Here is a 26,914-nt window from a genome sequence, read left to right as displayed (position 1 = left end):
TCCCTCCTTCTGCCCCTCTCCCCTGCCTGTGTTCTCTTTCTCTCTCTCTGTCTCAAATAATAATAATATAATAATAATTAATAATAATAATTCCTTGAAAAGTGTATTCATTTTGTTTTTCTCATAAGTTATCTTTAGTAGAATTTTAGTTATTTTCAGTGATAAAATTTTGGAATGAGTGTGGAATTTTGGAATCCCTATGGACATAGAATTCATCTCTAGGGCAGTTTTATGCTCAAATTTTTATGAACTTTGGTTTCTCAATTCCTAAAGCTATTTATAATTCTTTTTTTTTTTTTTTTTTCAAATTGTCAGGCAGAAGTTCTCTTAAGATATACTGATGATTGTACCTAGGTCTTAGAGGCAGTATCCCTTTCCCTTTCACCCACGGTAGGATGGTGAGTTTGCTTTGTATCTTTTTTTTTTCTTCAAACTTTTATTTATTTAAATTCTAGTTAGTTAACATATAGTATAATACTGGTTTCCGGAATAGAATTTAGTGATTCATCACTTACATACAATACCCAGTGCTCATCATTACAAGAGCTCTCCTTAGTACCCATCACCCATTTAGCCCATCCCCTGCCCACCTCCCTCCATCAACCATCATTTTGTTCTCTATCATTAAGAGTCTCTTATGGTTTGCTTTTCCTTCTCTGTCTCTTTTTCCCTTCCTATATGTTCATCTGTTTTGTTTCTTAAATTCCACATATGAGTGAAATAATATGGTTTTTGTCTTTGTCTGACTGACTTAATTTTGCTTAGCATAATATACTCTGGCTCCATATATGTCATCACAAATGGTAAGATTTCATTCTTTTTGATGGCTGAGTAATATTTCATAGTATACATATGCCGTGATGGATTTTTGGACTCTTTCTATATTGATGATAATGCTGTTATAAACATCGGGGTGCATGTACCCCTTTGAATCTGTAGTTTTGTATCCTTTGGCTAAATACCAACTGGTGCAACTGCTGGGTCATAAGGTAGTTCCATCTTTAACTTTCTGAGGCACCTCCACACTGTTGTCTAGAGTGGCTTCACCAGTTTGCATGGCTTTGCTTTCTATCTTGACTACCACTGGAGAGAAGTAACAGGACTCATGTGATACTTGGGAAGGCTCAGTGTGCAGTTAAAATCATGGACTCTGGGATGCACATTTTCTGTTACACCATTTGTTGGGTAGCCTTGGGGAGTTCTGTACCTCAGGAAGCCCCAGTCTTCCCCATTGTAAAAGGAGATGTTATGTGTGGTCTTACCACAGTTTCAGTGTTCTCTATACCTTAGCTGCTACTGCTATTGCTGGTTTTGTGTCTGCTGTTGCCGTTATTCCTGAACCAGAAAGGTTTCCAAACTTGCCTTGGGAAGAGCTCGTAAAGAGGAATGTGAATTCCATTTCCAAATTTCAATGAATGGAAAAGATAGGGAGAAGAGATTCACCTACTTTGGTACGGAAGGTGTCATCTTATTTATTTGTTTGTTTGTTTATTTCTGAGACAGAGAGAGACAGAGCATATGTGGGGGAGGGGCAGAGAGAGGGAGACAGAATCCGAAGCAGGCACCAGGCTCCGAGCTGTCTGCACAGAGCCTGACGAGGGGCTCGAACTCAGGAACTGTGAGATCATGACCTGAGCTGAAGTTGGATGCTTAACCGACTGAGCCACCCAGGCGCCCCAGGTGTCCTCTCTTTTAAAAGAAAATTTCTCCTGACCAAATTAATAAAAGTCCTAGTGTTCTTATTGTTAGCTGATTTGGGTGTTTTATTATTAGCTGATTTCTCTTCTACCCTCATATATCAGTGTGTCTAAACTAGTGATGAGGCAGTCACATTTGTGAGTTTTCATGGTGAGTTTTAGAAAAGAGAGGCCTGAGGGCCCAGCCACAGACAAGAGGCAGAGGAACCTGATTTGAGGCAACTGTCCCAGTGCATGCTGGGGCTTTCCCTCTGAGACTGCCTTAACCTGTCTTTCACAGTGTCCATATTAAACAGTGTGGAAAGAGAAAACCAACTGAGAAGGCAGTTGCCAGGGAGGAAGGAAATGGTTAATAAAGTATTTTTTAGCTGTTTGAATGTAGTTAATTGTCGAGTTGTATCATCAAGTGAGTTCTCTCCTTTCTGCTGCTTCTTTGAGGAAAAACTGTAAATGGACAGCATACCTGTCATGTAAGCACATGTCTCTAGGTTGCATCTCTTCGTAGGCTAAAAATTAAATCCCCTTACAGCTATTACCTGGAGGACTTTTATAGGTTTTGCAGAAAAGATGCCTGGAATACAGCTAGGACCTGTTTTATTGTCCCTGACAGTGACTTAAGAAGCCACCTATGCCTGCAAATCTTTTATCATGCCCTGGGGTATTCATTTGTTTATTTTTATCAGGTACAGCATTTGAATACCAGAGCACTGGGAAGTCAAACTGGCCCAGTCGTAGGTAGTTTGAGGCATTTTTCTTTTCTTTTTTCTTTCTGTTTTCTTTTTTCTTTTCTCAAGGATATTTGAAGAGGGAAAGGAAAATCCAGGACCTGGGTACATTTCTAAATTATGGGACATCATTTATAATAAAAGATTTAACTTTGTATTTGGAAGCCAAATTAGGATTGTCCCTATGTCTGTCTTGTGTGCTCATTTTTCTTCTTTACAGGATGTCAGCAGCTAATTATTTTTCTGAGTTGAGTTCTTTAAGTCTAGTATCACTTAGTAAAAAATATTCTTAATTTTATGTTTTCCAGGGATATCAGTATGAACAACATTACTCAATTACCAGAAGATGCATTTAAGAACTTTCCTTTTCTAGAGGAGCTGTAAGTAATATTTTGAGAAATATGTTTTATTTGTGTTTTTGTTTCCCCATTCTCTTTGGAAGCTCTTACAAAAGAGATAGTCTAATGTTTCTTAGGGAACATTCAGATTAGCTCAGTTTCAGTGAGCTTTGTGTGCAGAGGAAATCATGTTGTTTTCGGGGAAACAAACTTGATTTTTTTAAGCAGTGTAATTGCTGAAGTTATTTTTGAAAGCCAGAACTAAAAATGTTACTTTCATAGGAATTTTTTGCTGCAATTATTATAACCATGAATGCTGCAGTGACACAAGTTAATTACAGTGTTATCCTGAGATAACAAGGCTGGGGTAATTACCATTGTTGCCAAAGGAGTTGCTGTATGGGTAACACAACCATAAAAAAATAATACAAGGCGTTTTAGGGTCATGATGCAGGAGACAATATTGTTGGGAGCGAGCAGAAAACTGAGTGTGGGTCCCCTTGGACATTTGCACATGACCTTTGGGGATTGGTTGAAGGCATGGAACATCATCCCAGTCGCTTAGAACACCTTTAAGAATGTTTCTGGACTTGTCAGCTGCAGCTCACGTTTCCAGTTTAACAGTTGACATTGTGGAAAATTTCTTTCCATCTGTTTTAACCTTCATTTCGTTTTGCTTTTCAGACTTTTTTTTAAAGTTTATGATAAAAATAGGCACTACTACATTTTAAAGTAATTGGAAACTATATAATAGGAATCCAGGTGAAAAATAAAATCAGATCTGAATCAGTTAAATATAGGTTTTTAATGGCCAGGCTAATGGATTATGTAATACATGTAGGTAAGAAGGGGACAGCTTGATACTAAGAACATCAAAGAGATACAGCCCTGAAGGAATCTAAATTCATATTACAGATTGTATCCTACAGCCCAGCTGTTGAGTGTTAGATCCAAGTCTGCGAATGTCTCCTATCTTAGCTCAGCCTCTCCCCCAACATGGGGAAAAGGAATCAAATAAAAGCCATGCAGGTTATGTGTGCTCCCTTGCTTCTGACAAAAGCATTGAAATAGCAGATAAGGATTTAATAAAGTTTTGGAGAAATTTTTCTTCCCACACTACTTAGCTGAACACAGTGTTCCCACAGCAAAAATCGAACAGAGATCATTTGCCACTTCTAAGCTTGTGAACTGGGTCAAGTTATTTAACCTCCCTCTGCTCAGTTTCTTTGTCTATAAGGTACAGATAGCAACAGTCCTCCCTCTGGTGAAGACAGAATGAATTAATAGATGTTGAATGCTTAGGACAGTGCATGAAACAGAGCAAGTGTTGTGTAAATAATAGCGAGTATTTATTTTACTATTTAAAGTGCATACAAAAAAGCAGTGGAATGTATAATACTAAATGTTATCTTTGGGGAAAAGAATTAAGCGTGAACATTAATTATTTTGTAACGTTATTCATTTATTTTATTGAGATATAGTTGACCAGTAACATACTAGTTTCAGGTATACAATGTAATGATTTAATATTTGTATATATCATGAAATGATCACCACAATAAGTCTAGTTAACATTCACCATTAGTTACACATTTTTTCTTGTGATGAGAACTTTTTTAAGATTTACTCAGCAACTTTCAAATACACAATATAGTATTATTAACTATATTCAGTGTGCTGTACCTTAAATCTCCATGACTTATTTATTTTATAACTAGAAGTTGGTACTTTTTTTTAATAACTTAGTGAGAATATTGAAGTTTCTTTATTTTTTTAAATGTTTTTATTTATTTTTGAGAAAGAGCATGAGTGAGGGAGGGGCAGAGAGAGAGGGAGACATGGGATCTGAAGCAGGCTCCAGGCCCTGAGCTGTCAGCACAGAGTCCGATGTAGGGCTCGAACCCACGAACCATGAGATCATGACCTGAGCCGAAGTCAGACACTTAACCGACTGAGCCACTCAGACTTCCCTGGAAGTTGGTACTTTTTGACCCTCTTCACCCATTTTGCCTACCCAACTCCCTAATTATTCATTTTTTAATTAAAATTTTAAATTAAAAAGGAGTGAACTGTGTATTTGAAGCCCCCACCTCCTTGCTCAAGGTTTTAAAAGATGCTTCGCTTATTTGTTCTCATTTGTTATTGATGTATTTATAAATATATATGTATATATAACATAAATATATTTATTTATAAAGTTTTAGACTTTAGGATTAGTCTCCCTTTACAGGAGTAATTATGCAATGAAAGGACATTTGCAGGTGGTTGTCCATCCATTTTATAATCACTGCGTGATGTGTGATGCACCAGATAGAAATGGACAAGTTCTCTTTGCTCTGGGTGGGGCGATTGGGTACCAGCCATCTTTGTTGATGCCTCAGATGGCCAATTCCACTCTGAGGGATTTTGTAATGAGGGCCTGGATATGGAATCAAACCTGCTTAGTCTCTGCTTTGTGAAGTTCACATCTTGGATTTCTTAAAATCTCACATGTCAAGCTCATGAATTCTATCAGTTGAGACTTTTCATTGGAACCAAATTGAATTTGAATGCTAGTTCTTTGCAGGTAGGTCATGTTCTCTCCATATTCTGCTTTGGCAGTGATGGAGCCTATCAAATCAAGCCAGCACATCTCCAAATACTGGATGGGATTTCAAAAATGAATTCAGTTAGGAAAGCTGATGGTTATTTTTAAAGAATACTGCAATATAGTCTTTAATACTCTGGGAATAACTTCAGGCATTTAAAGGAATTATTTTCCATGTTAATAAAACCATGGTAAAAAGCCCATTTCTTTCCTTATAAAACACTGTAGTTGATTTTGACATTCCAAAATGATGCTGCCACGACTATTGTAATATTTCATAAACAGTGTAACCATTTATTCAGAAGTCATCTGGAAGTCATTTAAACATGATTGTGAAGCTGAAGTGCCCTGAGTAGAAATGAATGATTTACTAAAGTTTTTTTTTTTTTTTTTTTCCATTATAGTTAATGAGGTACACTTTAAAAGATGTGACCGGGTTGGCTAAATTTTATATGATAATCCAGAATGCTTGGAGTGTTGGGTGGAATCACTTCCCAACAATACAGAAAAAGTGTTTATAGATATTAAACATTTAATTATTCTTCCAATAAACCCTGAATCCTGCTCTGTGCCAGGTACTCTGGTAGGTACCGGGGGTACAGAGACAAGGAAGGATGGTCTTTGTCCTTGAGTTGACAGTCTGTCTATAGCTGTGTTGCCCAAAACCATAGCCATAGGCCATAGGTGACTATTTAGTTTTAGATTTAAAATAATTAAAATTGAATTAAAAAATCCAGTTCCTTAGTTAAACTAACCATCGTTCAAGTACTCAGTAGCCACTTGTGGCTAGTGACTATTGTATTCGACAGCACAGATACTAGAACGTTCCTAACGCTGCAGAAAATTCAACTGTACGACATTTGTCTAGGGGAAGGTATGGGACTACCACTTGGTATGGTGTGATGAAGGGTTTTAACGGAATATGTGCAAGGTCAGTGAAAGCCTAAAGTATTGTATTCCCTTGAGACTGTAGGATTTGGGGAAGGCTTCCTAGAATGGCTTCAGCAGAGTTTTGAAGGACACCTAGGAATTATCAGATGGGGATAAGGATGGGTAGTAAGACTGCTCCAGAAAGAACCTGATAGCAGGTGCAAAGACACAGAAGTAGACATTTCAGACATTTCAGAAGTGTTAAAACACAGTTATTCCTATTGAAACATAGAGAAATTTGAAATACTGAAAGATGGAGAAGTGTCACGATATGAGGCCAGATGTTTTAAGCTGATTTTAAGCTGTTTTAAGCTGAGTTTAGACTTAATCCTGAAGGAACTGAATTGGATATGAGAGTGAGCAGTAGGGAGGAGACTAGGATTTTTGCCTTGAATGACTGGATGCCATTCACTGATGTCCCCCCCACACTCCGGTCTCTGAGCATACAAAAACATATTCAATTCAATACCTACAATATCTGAAACCTTGGGACGGTCTCTTGATTTTTGTGCCTTAGTTTCCCTACTCTTTAACATGGAACTCCTTACAGTAGTATTGTAAAGGGAAAATGGGGTAATTTATGTAAAGGTGCTTTGTGACCGTAAAGTGCTATGTCCACAGGAGTAAGGTAAATTTCACTAATCCTTGTACACATTTGCAGTCTTTGTTTTCCCGATTTTCTTGACTTTAGGGAGAGGTTATTTTGCTTGCGGATGGAAGTTGGAATGGGTCAATATAGATTTTTGTTAGCAATGCCAAAGGAAAGCCAGAATTCTAGAAAATATTCATTTAGCATCCACAGAATCTAGTCCAATGTGATGCTGGCACAACTATTTCTGACTTTCCTTGAGACCTACAGAGCATTGGTAGGCATCTGGGGAATGTCTGAAATGTGGAGCTGTGAAAATGATTTAATTAGAATCAACAGAAGGGATATCCAACTGCTTTTCCATAGGCTACCATGGATGTTACTTTGAGTTTAGATGTTGCAATAGCAGTAGAAACCATTGCCAGCTTTGGCACTTGTACAGTTTATTGTTTAATGCATACTAGAAGATGAGGATAATTCCATTGGTTTCAAAATATACTTTGGCTTTAGAAGACTCACAGTGCTAAAATAAAACTTAGGTCTCTGTGTCCTAATTCAAGCCTGTTCATCATTTTTTTCATCTTTAGGGCAATTAATTCTAAACTAAGGCATTACTTTATAAAAGAGGACTAGTGAATGATTCGAACAGGGAGATTTCAAATCAGATACAAACAGAGTGGATCAAAACTAAATAGTTTTAAATAGTTTAATTTGGCCAGTACTTACATATAGAACATATTTATATATATACACACACATACATAACATTTCAGACTTACAAAATATTGCAAGCATAAAGAATTTTCACACATACCATTACTCAGATTCTCCAAATGTTAACATTTTTCTCTCCATACACACACACATACACACTATGAAATCTAAAATATATGTACATTTTTTCCCGAACCATTTGAGAGTAAGTTGCGGTTATAATTCCTCTTTACCACTAAATATTGCATCGTTATTCCAAAAAAACTCGAAGAATCCATTTAAGTAACTGCAGTACGGTGTCCAAACTCAGAAAAATAGTGTTGGTATATATTATCATCTGATCTGTAATTTTCATTCACATTTAATGGCTGTCCCATAGATAATTCTCTATAGAAGAAGAAAAATAAAATTCTGGTCCAGCATACAATCTGGAGCCACCAGTTGGACCTTGCTATGTCTTGATAATTTATTCTGTTTCGAAAACTATTCCCACCCCCCACCCCCCAGAAAAAGTAAAATAGTTTCTCAGTTGCTCTGGTGATGTTTGATAGTTAAAAATACTCTATTCTTGGGAGCATTCTCTTGTTCCACTTTATAGCTCTGTTGGGATGATTTGTGAGCAAAGACCACTGCCCTTACTGTTGAGAAGTACACAGTGAGCTCACAGAGAGGCACTGCTTGTCTGGTTCATGTTAGTTCCTGTGTGTCATTCAGGGAGCTCTCAGATTAGGAAGTAAGGGTGTAAAAAGATAAATGGGAGCAGAGTTTATACCAATTTTACCTGCTATGTATTGGAGAGCCACCCCCGCCCCCAGAACAGACATTGTTTTGTTTTAATTCATATAACATTGAGCTATATTCAGTCCCACCTTGCTGATGAGGAAGCTGAGGTTTTCCGCAGAGTGATTGAGTAACTTGCCCAAGGTTACATAGCATATTAGTAATAGACCTGGTTTTAATCCCAGTCTATGGTCCTGTAGATGTGGAGAGGATGGGGAAAGACATGTAAGACAGTTTACTAATTCAACGAACTTTTGTTAGGTAAAGCACTGTGTTCAGTGTTGGATTAAATGGGATCTTTACTTTCAAGAGGGATGGATGGTGTAAGAGTTTTGGGAGTTCAGAGGCTAAAGGAATTTCTACTTATTAAGAAAGATTAGGGAAGACCTCACCAAGAGTTGGTATTTCTAGAGAGTCCTGAGGGATGGTAGGTTAATTCATGAGGAGATGTGGAAGAAGGAGTGTACGAAGGGTGTCTTTAGAAAAGATATAAAGGCTGGTGGTAGGAATGGTCTGGTGTCTGGTTGGGTTGTAGTGTTGAGTTCCTGAAAGGAAGTTATGGGAAAGAAACCTAGAAAGGAGTCTGAGGCCAGACTTTCAGCTCCATTCCTGAGCCTCTTTCCTGGCAGACTAACAAGGAATTTCAACTTTTGAGTGACTATTGAAGTGTTTCGAGCTAAGAAATAACTTGACCGAATAGGACCTTCAGTAAAGGTAATTCCATAGCAGACAGTAGGATATTTGGGATTGAGAAATTGCAGGGAGACACTTGAAGCAACACATGTTGCTACCGGCAACAGTCCAGCTGCGAATTATGGGAATTTGAACTAGGGCAGATGAGAGGCAATGAGAGAGAGGAGGGGATATCTGCAAAAGATGGAAATAGAATCAGGAAGACGTATCAGCTGGCATGATGAAGGAAGGTGATGTCCATAACACTTTCATTTAGGATTACCAGGAGTCTGGTGTGTTTTGATAAAAATACAGACATACAGACAATACAGAAAGAGAAATTGTTTTGGAAGAGAAGCTATTATTCTTCAATATACATATGGAATTTTGATGGGATACAGGTAGGGGCCTCTGGAAATATAGATGTGAAGCCCAGAAGAGAGATTCGTGGGTATAGATTATAGAATTAGAGTATTATGGGTATATATTTGGGAGTCTTTTATTGTAAGGTGATTACTGGAAACATGAGATTGAAAGAGCTTGCCAAGAGAGAGAGGGTAAAAGAAAAGGGAAGGAAGCCAAAGACAACTCCTTGGGAAACACTTGAATCCGGGTGTGGGAAGAAGACCAAGTGCCAGAGGAGCAGGAGAACTAGGGCAGAACTGTGCCCCAGGAGCTGTGGGAGGAGAGATTTTTCACAAGAAATGAGGGATCAACATTGACAGGCTGGAGAAAGGTGCCTGTGGCCAGATAGGGACAAAAGGCCTTGAATCTAAGTTTTTTTAAAGAATCATTTCAGTAGGGTTACTTTGGGGTAAAGACATGCATCATGAGGCAGACATTCAGGGACTGCTAGTAGGTGGTTTCTGGTTTGGGGAGAGTAGTGAAAGCTTGGAATATGTGCTGTATTTGACAGGAGTCCCCAGAGCTTAAGAGACAGAAACCCAGCTGAGACACAATAGAGGATTTATTGTTTCATGTAGAACTAGAAAGTCCAGAGGTGGAGTTGGCTTCAGACGGTACCTGATCTCAAGGTTTTAAAGATATGAGACTTTTCTCATGCTCTCCATTTCTTAGCTTTGATTGTCTCTAATTTCGTGTTTTGGCTTCATTCTTTCCTGTTGGAAATAGCTGGTCTCCATATGGTGCGAAATCAAATGTTTGGTAGCTCTAAGCACCTCTTTGCATCTTGAGATCCAAAATGGCTATCTAAAGGCTTCCTCGCAGCTTCCAGCAGAAAATTCCAAGGAGGACTCTGGTTGGCCAGACTTAACCTCACGTGCCTGTCCTTGAACCAGTTGTCATTCTGTGTAGAATGGCATGGTCCAATCTGGGTCATGGATTCATCCCCACCCACTGGGGCTACTTGAGGTGGAGAATCCTCTCAAAGGAAGCAGAGGGGGGAAGGAAGACTAGTTATCTCAGCCCACTAGAATCTAGTAACTAGACACATTGTAGGAAATGTTTAATTGGGTCCATCTGAAATGAACAAAGAATTGACAAAGAATATAGAAAAGTCTCAGTTAAAGCCTAGGTAATATTAATGTATAGTGGAACCAATGGGCCCTGTAACTTTGCCCTGTAGTGATTAGCAGTTTAGAAGTGGACGTGAGGAAACATGGGGTGAACTCAAATTTGGGGGTTAAGTCAGGATTTCATAGGGGACTAGGGGAAATCAAGCAGGAGAATCAAGCAGTTCATTGTTAAAAAGGTTTGACTTAGGATTCAGAAAACATAGAGAGGCAACTGAAACCACAGTTTGCTGGTTCATTTATTTATTTCATTTATTTATTTTAATCAAAGCTAATTATTCTTTGAAAATAATAGTGACTATAAGTAAGTGAACACGTATTTGATTTTCTACTAGCATAATTTAATTTTCCAGCAAGGAAATAGGCTAAGTTATTTCTTCCATGTATTGTCCACTCTTCATCAAACCATGCTTGTTTAATATATTATTATATGCTTTAGTACAACCTTTAATTCATAATTTGTTTATTGTTTTTCCCTAATAGGTATTTTTACTACTTCTTAATTTAGACTATAGGTTTGAAATTGTTTTTTCAATGTTTCTTTTTCAGAGAGAGAAAATGAGAGCGTGAGACTGAGTGGGGTAGGGGCAGAGAGGGAATCCAAGCAGGCTCTGTGCTGTCAGCACAGTAGGCTCTGCTGACAGCACAGAGCCTGATGTGGGGCTTGAGCACACACACCGTGAGATCATGAGCTGAGTCAAAATCAAGAGTCAGGTGCTTAACCGACTGGGCCACCCAGGCACCCCCTGGCCTATACATTTATAACAAAGAAAATAATGTTGGAGGTGCTGGAAAGTCTGTATCACAGACACACTTAGCTTTTTAAGAAAATGATCATAAAGTTAATGGTTACTCGATTTTTAAAATCTGAATACATAGAAAGATAAGGGAGGAAAAAGTAAACACCCACTGTCTCAAACACAAATGGGTTAAACACATAAGGCGTCTACACACACACACACACACACACACACACACACACACAAAAAAAAAACTATGGAACTATTATGGTGCATCACAGAGTCAACAGGGACGTAGGCCCTGATACTCTGCACTTCTCATTGTATAGCTACCACGTCAAGATCACAAAACAGCTGTCTACTTAAGCTATAGCCATCATGACCCAGTTCTCAGCAACAGGAAAGATGAAGGAGGAAAGAAAGAGGGGGATATCTCTCAAAAGTCAGCTTCAAGAAGCCATCTTAAACCCTCTATACAATACTTCTGCTCACATCTCATTGGCTAGAACTTAGTCACATGGGCACACCTAAGAATAGGATGCTGGAAAGTATGGCTTTTGAACTAAGCATATTGTCTGAACCAAAATCAGAATTCTATTACTAGGTAAGAAAGGAAGAGTGGTTATTGGTTAGGCAATTAGTTAAAGTCCTTTGGTTACAAGAAACAAATTCAATTCAACATAGCTTCAACAGTAAGTAAACGTGTTATCTTATATAATAAGAAGACCTCCAGGGGCGCTTGGGTGGCTCAGTCGGTTAAGCGTCCAACTTCGGCTTGGGTCACGATTTCACGGTTTGTGAGTTTGAGCCCCATGTTGGGCTCTGTGCTGACAGCTCAGAGCCTAGAGCCTGCTTTGGATTCTGTGTCTCCTCCTCTCTCTGCCCCTCCCATGCTCATGCTCTGTTTCTCCCTGTCAATAATAAATAAATGTAAAAAAAAAAAAAAAATTAAGAAAAAAAAAAAAAAAAAGAAGATGACCTCCATAACAGGATGGTAGAACTCTTCTAGGGATAGTTGATGGAGTTAAGTCACATCCTCAAGAACCCAGATTCTTTCTGTCTTCCTAGTCTGTTCCTTCAGTAAGGGCAGCACCATAGTTGCAGTCGCTTCACTTGGTATGTTTAGACATTATGGCATCCAGAAAGAGAAGAGAGTCACTCCTCCCACTGCATCCCCATTTAGGAAGAATGCTACCTTTCCCAGAAAGCCCAGCAGACTTCCTATAACCAGAGCTGGGGTCGCAGACCCAGCCCTAAGCCAGTCACGGGAATGGGATCAGCATGACTGGTTAAAACCAATCAATAATTTACTCATGGAGCAGCGTCATGTGAAGGAGGTGGTGTTGGAACAATCCCAGGCTCAGCCAGGAAGGCATGAATGAGTATTCGACAGGTGCGGTTCCTCCCTCTCCTCTTCACATCTTACCCACTTCATAGGGTCCATTTCCATCCCTTTCTGCCATAGGAAGCTTTCCTTGGTCTTTCTTTTCCAAGTTCCTCTTGCACTTTCTTTGCGCCTCACCATGTCATGCTGGATTGAGTGCCCTGTTATTTTGTGCTCAAGGTGTGTCAGTGTGTACTTATCTCTTCAACCCCTGTGACTTTTCTCTAAGGGCAGGGCCTGCCATGATACACTTCTCCTATATGACCTGGTAAAGGTAACCACGTTTTTGAACTAGAAATTGAGGTAGGGGTGAAGATAAAGGGTTTCTTCTTATTTTGAACTTCTTGATGTCAGAAACCTTATCAGACTATATAAAAACTAAATTTGAGGTTTTGTGTTTAATGAATTATCCTTGTTTAAAAGAATGAAATGAGAAGTGTCTTGGGAAAGCTCATTACTTACTTTGCCAAACCTACGGTGATTGGGCTGTAGTAAAAGGTCAATATTTATTGGTAGATGCTGCTGTAAAACTTTTTAAAAGTTGTAACATATTTCCTCACATGGGTAGATATTGCATGTTTACTGCCAGAGGTTGTCAGGATAACTTTGCTCAGGAAATGTAACCATTGCCAGGGTTTTATTGATTTACCTATAATATATGTAGGTATACTCAAATAGATATATGAAATAACTTTCCCCTTTTCTGTGAAGGAAGTCTACTTTAAAAACCTTGGGAATTTCTCTAATAAGGGTTCTTAATACATGTATATTCTTAAAACATATTCAGTTTTTAATGCACTTACATAAAAGTTATATGAACATGTAGGTGGAGAAATAGGGTAAGCAAAACACTGTTAGCTGACTCAGGACTCGCTGATACATGGTATCAGGTGAGGTTTATTTAACCTTGATGGGAAGAATGTTCAAGGGGGAACTATTTAGTTGTCAGCCCTGTCTATTTACTAAGAAAATAACTGCATCCTTTGGTTCTCCTAAAGTCATTCACAGAAACTAACAAAAAGCAACATTGTTCTATTTCTGGAATGTACATTATTTTCCTTTATTTACATTGTTTCATTTCTAGGATTCACATTATTTAGCTGTGCTATAGGGCCTTGGGCAAGACACTAAGGAAACAGAGGCACTTTGTTTTATTTATTTATTTATTTTTATTTTTTTTAACGTTTATTTATTTTTGAGACAGAGAGAGACAGAGCATGAATGGGGGAGGGTCAGAGAGAGGGAGACACAGAATCTGAAACAGGCTCCAGGCTCTGAGCTGTCAGCACTCAGAGCCCGACGTGGGGCTCAAACTCACGGACCGCGAGATCATGACCTGAGCTGAAGTCGGCCACTTAACCGACTGAGCCACCCAGGCGCCCCAGCACTTTGTTTTAAAGACAACAGTAGGGGATGGTGTTAACAAGGGCCAATATGGTAGGGTAATGGAAGGAAGAGGGCTACAGTAATGTTCCTTTTGTTACTGTGCGGTGATACTGAATATCCATACCTGGAAACTGATGTACCTCCTGAGATCCTCACTTTTCACAGGACGCCGCAGAGTTCCCAGCACATAGTAGGGCTTTAACACATAAATAAATACATGGTTAAGGGCTTATAACAGGTATGCATTATAATGGGTTTTGCTTTTACTTGAAAATGGTAACCAACATTTTAGAACCTGCTGATTTCAAATTATATTTCATAAGAGAATGTCACTTAACCTCCCGTTAGATGCTTCCCTGGGCCATACTTGTCCAGCTCATTTTCTTTTAAGGTTTGTTTGTTTGTTTAAAGCACGTGAACAGGGGAGGGGCAGAGAGAGAGAGAGGGAGAGAGAGAATCTCAAACAGGCTCCATGCTGTCAGCACAGAGCCTGACCTGGGGCTCGAACCCATGAACCACAAGATCATGACCTAAGCCAAAAATCAAGAGTCAGACACTTCATCTACTGAGCCACCCCGGAGCCACTTGCCCAGCTCCATTTTGAGCTAGAAATGCCTCCTCTGGAGGTAGTGTCACGGGCTGGTGGTTGTGTCTGTCATACTTTGCGGGTAGTGTAACGTAGTGCTGATCCACCCACTTGAGAGAATTTAATGGCATTGAGGGAGAGGCAGCCTGGATGGATTTGGGTACAGTGTGTGGTAGTTCGTGTGTGTGGCTTCGGATGGAGACCTGTTGGGTGGGAACATGCAGGTATGGGACGAAGTTATGAGGGGCGACAGAAGATGTTGGTGTGGGGGTAGGTGAATATCGCTGAGAAGGGGAGAGTGGTGCTCAAAGGACCTTTTTGTGGGAACTGGATAGGAGTGTAATGCTGGGCCATCTGGTAGCCACCTCTGCAAAAAGAAGGTAGGCACATGATTGTGCCACCCCATCCTGCCTCATCCTCCACTCCCCAACTTCCCCATCATGTGGTACAGAAATTGTCGTGAGTAAAGCTCTCTGTTGTTTGTGTGCAAGCGTGCTTCCCACCCGGGCCTTACTGCTGCAGTTGCTTTGACTCCTGCTTTCTCCACCCCAGACTCCTCACAACAGCTGCTGGAAGCTACTGAGCCCTCATCAGCCCTCCTCCCGGCTCCGTACATATGTGTAGTCATCAGTGTGTATATTGTAGTCCTTAGTCCACTGGTCCTTGGCCAGAATTCCAGCCAAATGGCTACAGTGAAATTTCTGTAATAGGCTGGAAGAAACCTAAATCCAGGCATTTCTTAAGAGAACTAGCACCAACTGGTTTATTATCTTTTTCACACTTGCCTCTCTTCTTTCTTTAAGTTGCCTCCCAAGTGAAGAAACCTGTCTTAATCAGCACAATTCATGAAAGTGTGAACCCTCCGGCACAGATTACCTACTGAAATGTGGCCTCCTTGTTCATACACACCACTGACCGGTGCCCATTTCACCAGTGCTGTTCCTGCTTCCCTCGCTGGGACGGGTGGCAGATAGAAAATATCATGTAGCACATGGATTAAGAAGAGAGGATATAATTGAAAACTCTGGCTTCCCCTGGAAAGAGGCCCTCATGTGAATCCATGGACCTTATGAATAATAAATGCACACAAAACAGATTCATAAAGACACTACACACTGAGCTGCTTGTATCCTGTTTCCTGGAATGGTTCCAAATCCAGTGGGAGAGCGGAAGTCTCATGGCTTGCCCTTTCCCTCTCCTCCACCCTTTCTCTGTCTCTCCCCTCCCTGTCTTTGCTCTCTCTGCTTCTCAGACTGTTGTAACAAGCAGCATAAATAGGAGTTGCCTTGAGGTAGACTGTGTCCCCATTTGAAGTCCTGCTAGACTTGTTTTAATTTTGTGTGATCATGTGCACAACCCAGAGTGCATGGAGATAATACTGTTGACCAGTGGACAGGTGTTCCCATGTTTAAGGTCTGCCCTCCCCTTCCCTAAGAAAATGTACTCCCAGAATATGTTAAGAAAGAACATTGTTGCCATGGCACTTTAAGATCTTGCCATGTAGTTATTTCTTGTCTGGGAGAGTGAAGGGCAGTAGGGGAGCAGAAATTAAACAAGAGAAAACATGCAGAAAAGTAAAGATAAACAGTAAGCTTTCCCTGCTCTTTAAGGAGCAATTGAATCCAGAGCCCTACTGGGGCTTAGCTGAGGCATTACGGCAAATACCAAGTGTCTGCTACACATAGGGTCCCGTGTGAGAGAATACGAAAGGAATATGACTTGGTCCCTGCCCATAAGGGACATATAATACAACTGTAGGAGATGTAACAAGTTCATAGTAACTAGAGGCAAAATAAGATGTGCCCAATGAGAGCTTTGTTTAAGTACCGGTGGAATCAAAGGAAGCTGATATCATGATGGTTTCATATTTGTGGTAGTATCCAATTTGGACAGTGATGATGAGTAATGTTTCACTTGGCAGAGGCTGGAGTCAGGGTATTTCAGGCAAAGGAAGTGTCATGAGCGAAGAGTCGGAGGTGGAGAAGCATGGTGTGCTAAATTATAGGACATGGGGAACATTGGAGAATAAGGTAAGAAAGGAAGAGAGGATCCAGAATGAAGTTCCAGCTAAGTCAGCAGGGAAAAAAGCCTTTTGGAAAATGCTCAGAGTTGAGCTTTTTTAAGATTTAGCTCTCACAGTATTATAATTAAGCGGTTGAGGAGGAGTCTTGTAGAGGTTCATGGCGGTAATCCAGTGGAAGGTGGGGGGGAATTAAGGGCTTAGACTCAGGTGACAGCAGGAAGAATACAAGAGTGGATAGGTTGAAACCTTGCAGTGAGGCTTTCTGGTCTTTGGAGACGGGAGCTAGAGGTGCAGAAGGGAAGGAACTGATGCCTGGGACACTGTACCCTTAGCATGCAGAAAATTTTACCATGTTCACCATTCTGTTCACCCTAATGATTTTCCCCCTTAGGTCTTCACAGCCATCAGAAGAATAGTGTAAAAAAAAAAAATTACATATTTTGTATATACACACACATACATATATATACATATCCTCATTTACCACATTTAATTAATTTTAATTGGCTTTGTTATTGTTAAATATTAAATTTAGCAAATTAAAAAGGTTTTCTGGAGCCGGACAGCAGGTCCTCAGGAAGTGAGGCATTGAGGAAACTGTTGGGTCTGGTACAGACAAACCCAGGTGTAGAATAGGGAAGGAACTGGTCTTGGCTAGTTGAGGGCCATCAGTGACTCTTCAAGACCAGCCACCTCTTTTTCCTTGAGAGTTGCATTAAAGGAAGCACAACCAAGAATACTATCTATCCTAAATAAAGTCTCAGTGAGTTTTGGGTCTGTTCATACCCTGGGGTACTCAGGGATCCATCGTTCCCCTCCTTTCCACTGGTCATCTTTAGCTATGGGAAGGATGACACTGTTGGTCTGTTGGAAATTCATCCGTAGTCACAGTTCTGAGCTCCTAAAGCCACAGTCCCTGCTTGTGAGCTCCAGTCTACTGGGGGAGAGCTGTTGATACTCAGAACAAGGCTATTGCCCAAGTCCGCCCTGTTCCACCTCTCTGGGAATTATTTCCCAACCTTTTGGTGACACACCAGAGGCATTGACATGACTAAGCCCTGGAGCCAGCCAGGGAAGAACTGGGATGCTGGCTCCTCCACTTCCCATCTGTGTGACTTATGCCCAGTCACCTAACCTCTCAGGGACTCGGAGAAGCAAGGCCATAGTAATGAAATGACTAACAGAGAAGAAGGTCTGTAAACCATGTATCTCAGTGTTTGTGACTGTTGTGGGCTCATTACATAGGTTTTTGTTCTTCCAGAGTTTTGGGGAACTTTGTCCCTAACCCTGTCACTTAATTTACTTTGCTTGCTTCCAGATCTGAGGTTTTGGACATGAAGCCTCCCAGGGTCTACTATAAGAAATACTGGCTCATGAAAGAAAGAAAATGGGAAGAGACTTTGGAGCATGTGATTGCTGGATCTGTAGAGCCTTTTCCAAGCTGCCGTGTTTATTATTCATTAACACAGCAGCTTGGGAAGCGTGGGTTGATACATTCCTCAAGACTCCACATGATATGTTTGCTTTAGTAGGAAACGAAGGAATCGCAGTAGCGCGAGGTAGTGTGCCTGCTTGCTCTGCGTTATCACCATTCACTGCGTCCTAGAAGTGTTTATTTCTCCAGAGTGTGGGCTTGCATTTCGGGACAAACCACATGCAGAGAGCTTATTTGGTCATTTCTATGAATGCTAAGTAGTGGAGAAAAGACACTTTTTGAAGTTAGGTTACTTTAGTTTTTCCCTTGGCTTATAAAAGGGGGCAGAGATTTGGGAAAAGGGAGCAAATATCTCAGCTAATGTGGTTAAACACTCTTTTCTGTTGACAAGTAAAGGTAATCAGGCACTCTGCATTTTGCCACTTCCTTCGTTATTTTATAAAATACTCTTTCATGAGCCCTGGCATAATAGACGAAACTCCTCAAGGAGAGCCCATAGATACAGGGACATTACAAATATTAGAGGCAAAAATTAAGAACCCTGTAACAACTTCGGTCTGTTTATAGTGTTTGTCTTTTGGTAGACCTGAACTTTTTTCTTTTTTTAAGATTTTATTTTATTTTTAAAGTTTATTTATTTATTTTTGAGAAGAGACAGAGACAGTGTGAGCACGGGAGGGGCAGAGAGAGAGGGAGGGGGAGAGAGAAAATCTCAAGTAGGCTTCGTGCTGTCAGCACAGATCCCGATGTGGGACTCAAACTCACAAAACCGTGAGTCTATGACCTGAGCCGAAACCAAGATTCAGATGCTTAACCGATTTAATTTTTAAGTAATCTCTATACCCAGTGTGGGGCTTGAATTTATAATCCCGAGATCAAGAATATCATGCTCAACCGATTGCCAGCCAGGCACCCAGACTTGAGCTTTTTAAAGCAGCTCTTTCAGATAACTTGCAGGAGCGGTCATAGTCATGTGATTACTTGCAGCGCTGGGGGGGGGGGGGCGGGTGTTGCCCCTTATGGTCCTCATGGTACAATGTAATTTTTTTTAAATGTGACCTTTTGGGGCACCTGGGTGATTCAGTCAGTTAAGTGTCCGACTTCAGCTCAGGTCATGATCTCGCAGTTGCTGGGTTCTAGCCCTGCATCCGGCTCGTGCTGACAGCTCAGAACCTGGAGCCTGCTTGGGATTCTGTGTCTCCCTCTCTCTGCCCCTCCCCTGCTCATGCTCTGTCTCTTTCAAAAATAAATTCATTAAATTTTTTTTTTTTTTAATGTGACCTTTTGAACACTCCCATTTCAACTGTGAGAATTATCAACTGAATTTTGGTTAGTGAGTTTGGGATATAGGAAGGCCCCTGAGAGGGCTTGCACTGAGCCTGCCCTAAGGTAGACTGTGGGGTGCCATGGCAGTGGAATGGCTAGCATTTTTGAGGGAGAAATTCTGAGAAAACAGTTTCTGACTAATGAGTTAACACATTGGTGGGTAGTAACAGAAGTGTGAGGTGCATGCCCTGTTCTGGGCACTGTTTGTACTTGACCCGCAAGACTAATGTGCAAGAAACAACCAGTAGAATGTAGCCTGTGACCAAGTTTAATGATGAGTTCTAGGAATTCACACACAGGTCATGTTCATAAGAACTAAAGTCTTTATGGGCAGTAATGCTGGAGTTGGGTATTCAAGGAGAGAAGGTGAGGTTGTGAGGTGAAGACATTTAAAGACATAGTGACTGTCTTAGTGACATAAAGCCAGTGACACTGGCTAGTCTAGAAGCAAGAGGATTTGCTAAGGAGAAATATTTTTAACCCTGAGGAGGTGTTAAAACCATCTTTCCCAATCCCTCATTTTACATATGGTGAACGCTTGGAGGTAAAAGGCCAAGAGACTGATGGCATAAAGTAAGCTATTGTGAGCCTGGATGTGGAAAGCCTTGAAAGGTGCCAGGGTGCTTGTGAGATCAAAATGTGTGGTGTGGCTTTTTAGGAGGAATTTAATTTAGGGGCATGAACCCTGTGTTACACCTGTGGTGTTCCTAAGAAGCCAGCATTGTGATCCTTGCTACTGAAAAAATAATTCTCAGTATTCACTCTTGGTTTCTGAGTCTTCTTATTCTCTCCCCACCCCCATACACACCTTCTGTATACATCTATATATTAATGCTAGGTAAGGATCAAGTATCATCTTTCCCAGGGATATTTGCATTCTTAAAAGTTCCAGAGAAAATAATGCCTTTGAAAACTAGAGTGTCAGGGACACCTGTGTGGCTCAGTAGGTTGAGCATCTGACTCTTGATTTCGGCTCAGGTGATGATCCCGGGGTTGTGGAATCAAGCCCAGCATCAGGCTCCTTGCTCAGTGCTTGCTCTCTCTCTCTCGCTCTCTCTCTCTCTCTCTCTCTCTGTCCCTCTCCTCCTCTCCCCACTCTTGCTCGCTCACTCTCTCAAAAAAAAAAAATAAATAAATAAGTTTCAGACCTCAGTGACTTCAAATGAAGGAGCTTTTCTTGTGTCCCTAAAGTCAGGGTATAGGAGAGAAGCAGATTGGAAGGTGGAGGGACCAGAGGTCTAAGAAGAGGATATTGTACATCTGGCGCTTAGTAGACACTCATATTTGTTAATGAATTAAACTTTTTTGTGGACAAATGAAACTTTTTAGTGAATGAGTGAATCGATGAATAAGACTCAGAGGTACAGGGTGCTTACAGAGAGAAGAAAAAGGGATGAAAATAGAACCTTTAAAGGAGAAGTGAATATGACTTGATGACTGTGTGATCCTAAGACATGAGGAGAGAGAGCATAAAAAAAATTAGAGATACAAAATCTTGTTGCTTGGGAGAGTATCCTGATGAAACCAGGAAACTGGGACAGTCCTGTGTTTAACATATGGGCACACAACTATCATTTTTAAGTCAGTGCTTGGAAACCTTCAGTTCACCTGTTTATAAGTTATTTACACGAGTTGGTGTCTTTCTCTCTGCTTCTTCTCCCTAAATTCCTGTTTAACTTTTTCTCTCATTTCTGTATGCCTGGGAAAATGGGAAGGAAAGTGGGGCTCAGTATGAATTGTGGGCCCAGATATCTTATAAAAGGACCCAAAGAATTCTTGTCCTTTCCTTATTCACGCTTACTCACTCTTACTCCCACTTAAATTTGTCACTTTAAATTTTCTTTAGGAAAACATTTCTTTAAAAAAAAAACAACAAAAACACCCACCTATCTATTGATCGATCGATAGATAGATGCCTTTGTTTGAAAAATTATGCTTACGGTGACTTTCACTTTCTGCCTCCTTTTGCACAGAACATGTCGCCCTTGGTAATGGATAGATAACAGGTTGACTTGCCTGCAGAAGGCATTCCTCCTTAACAGACCGGTTTGCTCTGATCCGTGTAAACACTCCTGCCTGCTGACCAGTGGTCTGTATTTATGAGGCATTTGGAAAACACTGCAAGCTGCAGAGAGTGACCATGAATAGCAAACTTAATTTGGTTTAATGTGTTTTGGCTTGCTTGACCTCACCAGAATAAAAATGTGCCTGTTTGAATTATTGTATTGGGAGTTAAAAAAAAAAAAAAATTCTACAGACATTTATCTCATTGGAAGAATCTTGGGATCACTTTAGCAAAGGTTTACATGTTTAATGTCAGATAGACTTGAGAAATGTTTAATGTAGAGCTTTAATCACAGATCAGTTTATTGTGAGTTCTGAATTTTAAGAGCCTGAATTACTATTTTTTTTTTCTTGCTACTTTTTTCCCCCTAGACGATTGGCTGGCAACGACCTCTCTTTTATCCACCCAAAGGCCTTGTCTGGGTTGAAAGAACTCAAAGTTCTGTAAGTAATGCAATTTTAGAGTTTCACAGCTGGCTGTGTATTTTCTTTCTGCATAGTCAACATGCTTGGAGCTAGGGTAAGCACAGTTTCTTTTAGTTCAGGATTAAAAGATTTAAGGAGTGGCCAATGGGTAGTGTGGGATGCAAGGGTTCATTTAGGCAACCTTGCGTCGAGATAACAAAAGTTAAAACTCTAAATAATAGGTGTTCTGACCTTCAGTGTATTACCGTTGAATGTGTTAGGCTTTTTGTTGGGCTAATGCACTGAATCAAAATCATATTTAAGCTTTACTGGTAGAGCTTTGTTTCTACTTATTGTATACCTTTGAGGACTTTGAATTAGCTGACCCTAAAGGGAAAAAGGCTAACAAAAGCTCAAAGTGTTAAAATCATTTTAAAGCCAAAAGGACTTAGGATGCCTATAATTTATATAGTCTGTTGAAGGACCAGGAAATAAATTCCTGGCATTGGTTAGGCATTTAGAGTATGGCAGATTGGGGAACAGGTGAACTGACTGCCGACTCCACTTCTGCCACTACCTTGCTGAGTAACTGTCTGTAAGTCACTAGACCTCTCTGGTTCAGTGAGTTACATGTACCTTTTACTATTCCATTCTGTGGTTGTGATTCATGTCAAGCGGTCATTGTATTAAGATGACTAGAAATGGCTTTAGGCAAAAGTAATAAGGACTTCATTTTCAGTACAGATCTATGCCTTTCTTCTCTGGGTCCTGTTAGATCGTTAAAGCTCTGTTTTTGCTGTGGCCCTCCATTCACTGAGGACATGTCTGCTGCTCCCTAAGAACTTAGGGTCTGCTATCTTCTTGGAAAAACTGGCTCTACTGAGTGTCCATGTTTCTGGGCTCTGCTTTATTCCAAATTGAAAAGGCACTAGGGATTCCAATAGGTTTGTTTGTTATACCTCTCCCAGTTAACTTGTTATGCTTCCTAATTAACATTAAAAGAGTGATGAATGTTAATTAAGGTGCCTTAATTCTTGAGAATGAAACACCTCTGGAAATGTGGATTATCAGTAGGTCTGTGTTAAGAGATGGCTTGGAATAGTGGCTTAGGTTTCATTTCTGGCCTTATAGCAAAATGCTTCTTGCTTTTTCTGCAGTTCTCTTTTCTTGGGTGCTTTACACCTTGACCTTTCCTCCTTTCCTGCCATTAGAAATATTTTTTAGATAGAAAAGGCTCTGAATTCTTCTAAGAAAAAATGGTAACAATTGCTTGTTATTCACTAACCAAAAATTTCCTTCCAGAACCCTGCAAAACAATCAGTTGAGAACAGTACCCAGTGAAGCCATTCGAGGACTGAGTGCTTTGCAGTCTTTGTAAGTAACTTTTCCATTTTCTGCATTCTTGAATCATAAGTAGACCACTCGGCTGCTAAATGTGTAAAGAACTGGAATCCTAGCAAAAGGGGAAATTTATCCTCTCATCTGGGATAAAATTGGGGATCGCCAGGTGCTATTATCAAAATGCCATTTGGTGACAGAGAAGCAGGTGGATCAATTTATCCCCCCTCTTGTGTCAGATGCTGGGAGAAAGTTACAAGCATACACTGCTGGGTCTAATTCCAGGAGCTTATAAATGGCAGGTGATCATCACCTCTTTAGAAACAGAATTAGATGTGTACAGAAGTTCTGGTGTCTTGTGCCATGGTGGTCAAGAGTCAGTCACAAAGAAGTTCCTGTTTTAGGTAGTAAGGATAATCAGAACAAACTGATTATAATTCCTCATCTGTGGACCTTGAACTCACACCTTGAACTTACACTGGGGGTGTAACTTCTTAGTCTCTTGTACTGCCTTCTTCCCAAGGTTTGTTTTTGTTGTTGTTGTTGTTTTTTGAGGAAAGTTTGGTTTTATGTGGAGTGTTCAAGATTTCAACTCTTGGTTTTTACCATGTTCAAAAGCTTGTTTTTTATAAATTTCAAAGGCTTTCTCAAATAGCACTTCACTTTGTTCTTCTTTGCATTCTTTCCCATATGTATGTGTGTGTATATATATGAACCTGGAGAAAGGTGATCACTCCTTCCATTGTTTTGATACACATACCCCATACATCCCTTCCTCCTGTAGTGGGTGGATCAGGTAAGCAGCAGCGGTATCACAGGGACCATGCAAAATCCACAGAAGATTTTGAAGAAACAACCATTTTTATATTAAATACACATATTTGTTAATGACTACAATGAATGTTATAAACTAGTATTGTTGGGACTACATCTTTTCGTCCTTTTCATCTTTGGGATCGGAAGATCAAGTTCCTCTGTCTCTAGGGGTACCTTAAAGGAAAAAAGTGAGAAGCACTGAGCTGATGTGTGTGGTTATTGCAATTCGCTTTTTGTCAAGATTAAGAAAATCCCTTTGCATATTTATCTGTCTGAATGTTTGCAATGCTTTCAAAAGAAATTCAGATTAATTAGAATTCTGAAACAGGCTTGTCTGGTTTGGGATCCCCACTTTGTCACTTGCTAGCTGTATAATGTTGTGCAAATTATTTAAAATTCTCCATAGAGTAATGTGCTCATTACTCGCCATGTATTTTAATGCATGAAAAGCACTTATAACAATATCTGACATGTGGTAAGTGTTCAATAAACATTTGTGGAATCTATTAACAGTAATAATGGTATATTTTTATCAGTACTTTTTTTCATTACTAGTTTACCCAATTTACATAACGAGGTGATGGAGATGTCTGAAAGTAATGAGAAAGTATTCTTCAAAACAGGGAACGTAATTTGCTGTTCTACTAGAGTGACGAATACCAATGTACATTGTTTTGCTCACGTCCTAACCCCAAAGACAGCGGGGAGAAGGCGTAGTTTATCAGAGTGTGGTATTTTGTCCTCTTGGACCAGAAGCACAAGTGGGGAGATCATGAAAATGTAGACCCCTAGGCCATATCCTGGAAGTAATGGTTTTTTCTCTTTAAAGGTAGGATCTAGGAAGCTATATTTTTTTTAAAAATTTCCCCAGGTAATGCTCATGTACATGGAAGTTCTGAGAATCACTCTGAATAAAAACTCATAATAGTTATCACACTTCGCTATGTTCTGGGTTACAAAATTAGGTTTTAGCCATATCATGTAGTTGTGTAATCTACAAATCTGTCCCATATGTTTTTCTTTTTATTGCCCTTTGAAATAACTTCCAATGTACACTTTTGTAGCATATGCGTATAGTAGACTTGATTGAAAATAATTGAACTGCTTGTCTCATCTGTTTGCTGATATAAAACCATTTTTAACTACACCCAGACACATCACTGGAAATTGGAAATTGCAGATTACCTTTTGATGGGGATTAGACATTCTAGTAGTTATGAGAAATGAATGTGAAAATTAAAAAAATGTACTAATAAAGCATATCATACTCTATAAAAGTTAAACTTTAAAATGTATCTAATGTCATAAAAAAGGAGTATCTGAGGTATTCATCATTCCATTTCTAGTTTCAATAGAAGTTTAAGGTAAAAATATATTAAATAGCTAATTTTGCCACAATGCCAAGTTTATGGAATATAGGATTTGTTATTTGCCATAAGTAATTGAGTAGACTCTGACTAGACTCTATCAGTGAACAGATTGGCATGAGTCCCTTCACAGATATGTGACTCACCTCTACAGACCTTCTGACCTTGGACAGATGTGCATGGAGGGAGCGATCTTATCTCCCTCAGACATTTTATTTATTTTTATTTTTATTAAAAAAAATTTTTTTTTTATTCATTTTTGAGAAAGGGAGAAACAGAGGATTAGTTGGGGAGGGGCAGAGAGAGAGAGGGAGACACAGAATTCGAAGCAGGCTCCAGGCTCTGAGCTGGCAGCACAAACCCTGACATGGGGCTCGAACTACGAACTGTGAGATCATGACCGGAGCTGAAGTCAGACGCCTAACCAACTGAGCCACTCAGGCGCCCCCAGTAGACATTTTAAATAGTTGTTTTCTTTTACTTCTTCAAAATTCATTTTTTTTTTTTAAGAACTGCATACAGCATTGTTCTTATTTCCCAAGACTAAATGATCAAAATATTCCATCATTTTGTCTAGTTGGAAGGCTGAAAAAGACAAGGAACAGAAAAACTACAAAATATGCAGATAGATTGTGGTCCATAAGCGCAGTAAAGTCCACATGACATTTATTGATAATTTAGATGATTTAAAGTGTTTTTCACAGTAGGTTTCTCCCTCTAAAATAGTGTTTTAAAGAAAGCATGTTGTGCTCATCAGTCATTGAGTAATTGCATAGTTTAAATTATCTCCATAATTGGGATGGGGGTGGGGAGTGGAGAGGAGTCAAAGCAAACTATTTTCTTAAGAAAGGCATTGGGATGTTTTTATATGCATCAGAAACACAAGGAGATAAGCCTGTTTTACTTAAGAAGGAAATGTACATGAGTTTGTTAGCATAGTGGGTGTAGCATTCAAGGTAGATACTATTGAAATTCTGTCAAGGTGTAAAACAGTCTTATCGGTGCTTCAGTTCAGTTTGCAAATCTGATCTTCAGACCTGAATTACATGAAAGGTTTCCTTGTGGTTTTGAAGTAGTGCTTAGAAAGGAGCAAAGTTCGTTAGGGGTTGAAATTGACCAGAAGTGGTTTGATACAAGTGTGTGAGGATGACTATAAAATCTGAAAGTGAATTGTCAATGTTAATATAAACGTAGCATAACAGTTTTCCACAAACCCATGGAAGTGGCTAAAGCGTTGTCCTAGCAAGCTATTAAATGACATGTCAGAATTTGCACCACCGGATTTTTTTTTCTTTAAATTATATCACACTTGGGAGCACCTGGCTGGCTCAGTTGGTTGAGCGTCCAACTTCAGCTCAGGTCATGATCTCATGGTTTGTGAGTTTGAGCCCCACATCAGGCTCTGCACTGACAGTTCAGAGCCTGGAGCCTGCTTCAGATTCTGTCTGTCTGTCTGTCTGTCTCTCTCTCTCTCTCTCTC

The 26,914-nt window shown here is 39.9% G+C and overlaps 1 protein-coding gene across 1 annotated transcript in view; it reads left to right on the top strand.

Moving 5' to 3' along the window:
• The window catches only part of LGR4 (leucine rich repeat containing G protein-coupled receptor 4), a 101,574-nt gene that overhangs the window by 51,996 nt on the left and 22,664 nt on the right, over positions 1 to 26,914 (top strand). Inside the window, exons 2-4 of the mRNA XM_042958100.1 lie at positions 2,731 to 2,802; positions 21,881 to 21,952; positions 23,216 to 23,287. Coding sequence (XP_042814034.1) covers positions 2,731 to 2,802; positions 21,881 to 21,952; positions 23,216 to 23,287 — 216 coding nt within the window. The remainder of the gene's footprint in view (positions 1 to 2,730; positions 2,803 to 21,880; positions 21,953 to 23,215; positions 23,288 to 26,914) is intronic.

The sequence above is a fragment of the Panthera tigris genome, chromosome D1 (genome assembly GCF_018350195.1).
Source record: "Panthera tigris isolate Pti1 chromosome D1, P.tigris_Pti1_mat1.1, whole genome shotgun sequence".
Taxonomy (NCBI): domain Eukaryota; kingdom Metazoa; phylum Chordata; class Mammalia; order Carnivora; family Felidae; genus Panthera; species Panthera tigris.
Note: the sequence above shows the minus strand (reverse complement) of the source record. Positions and strands in the feature narration are given on the sequence as shown.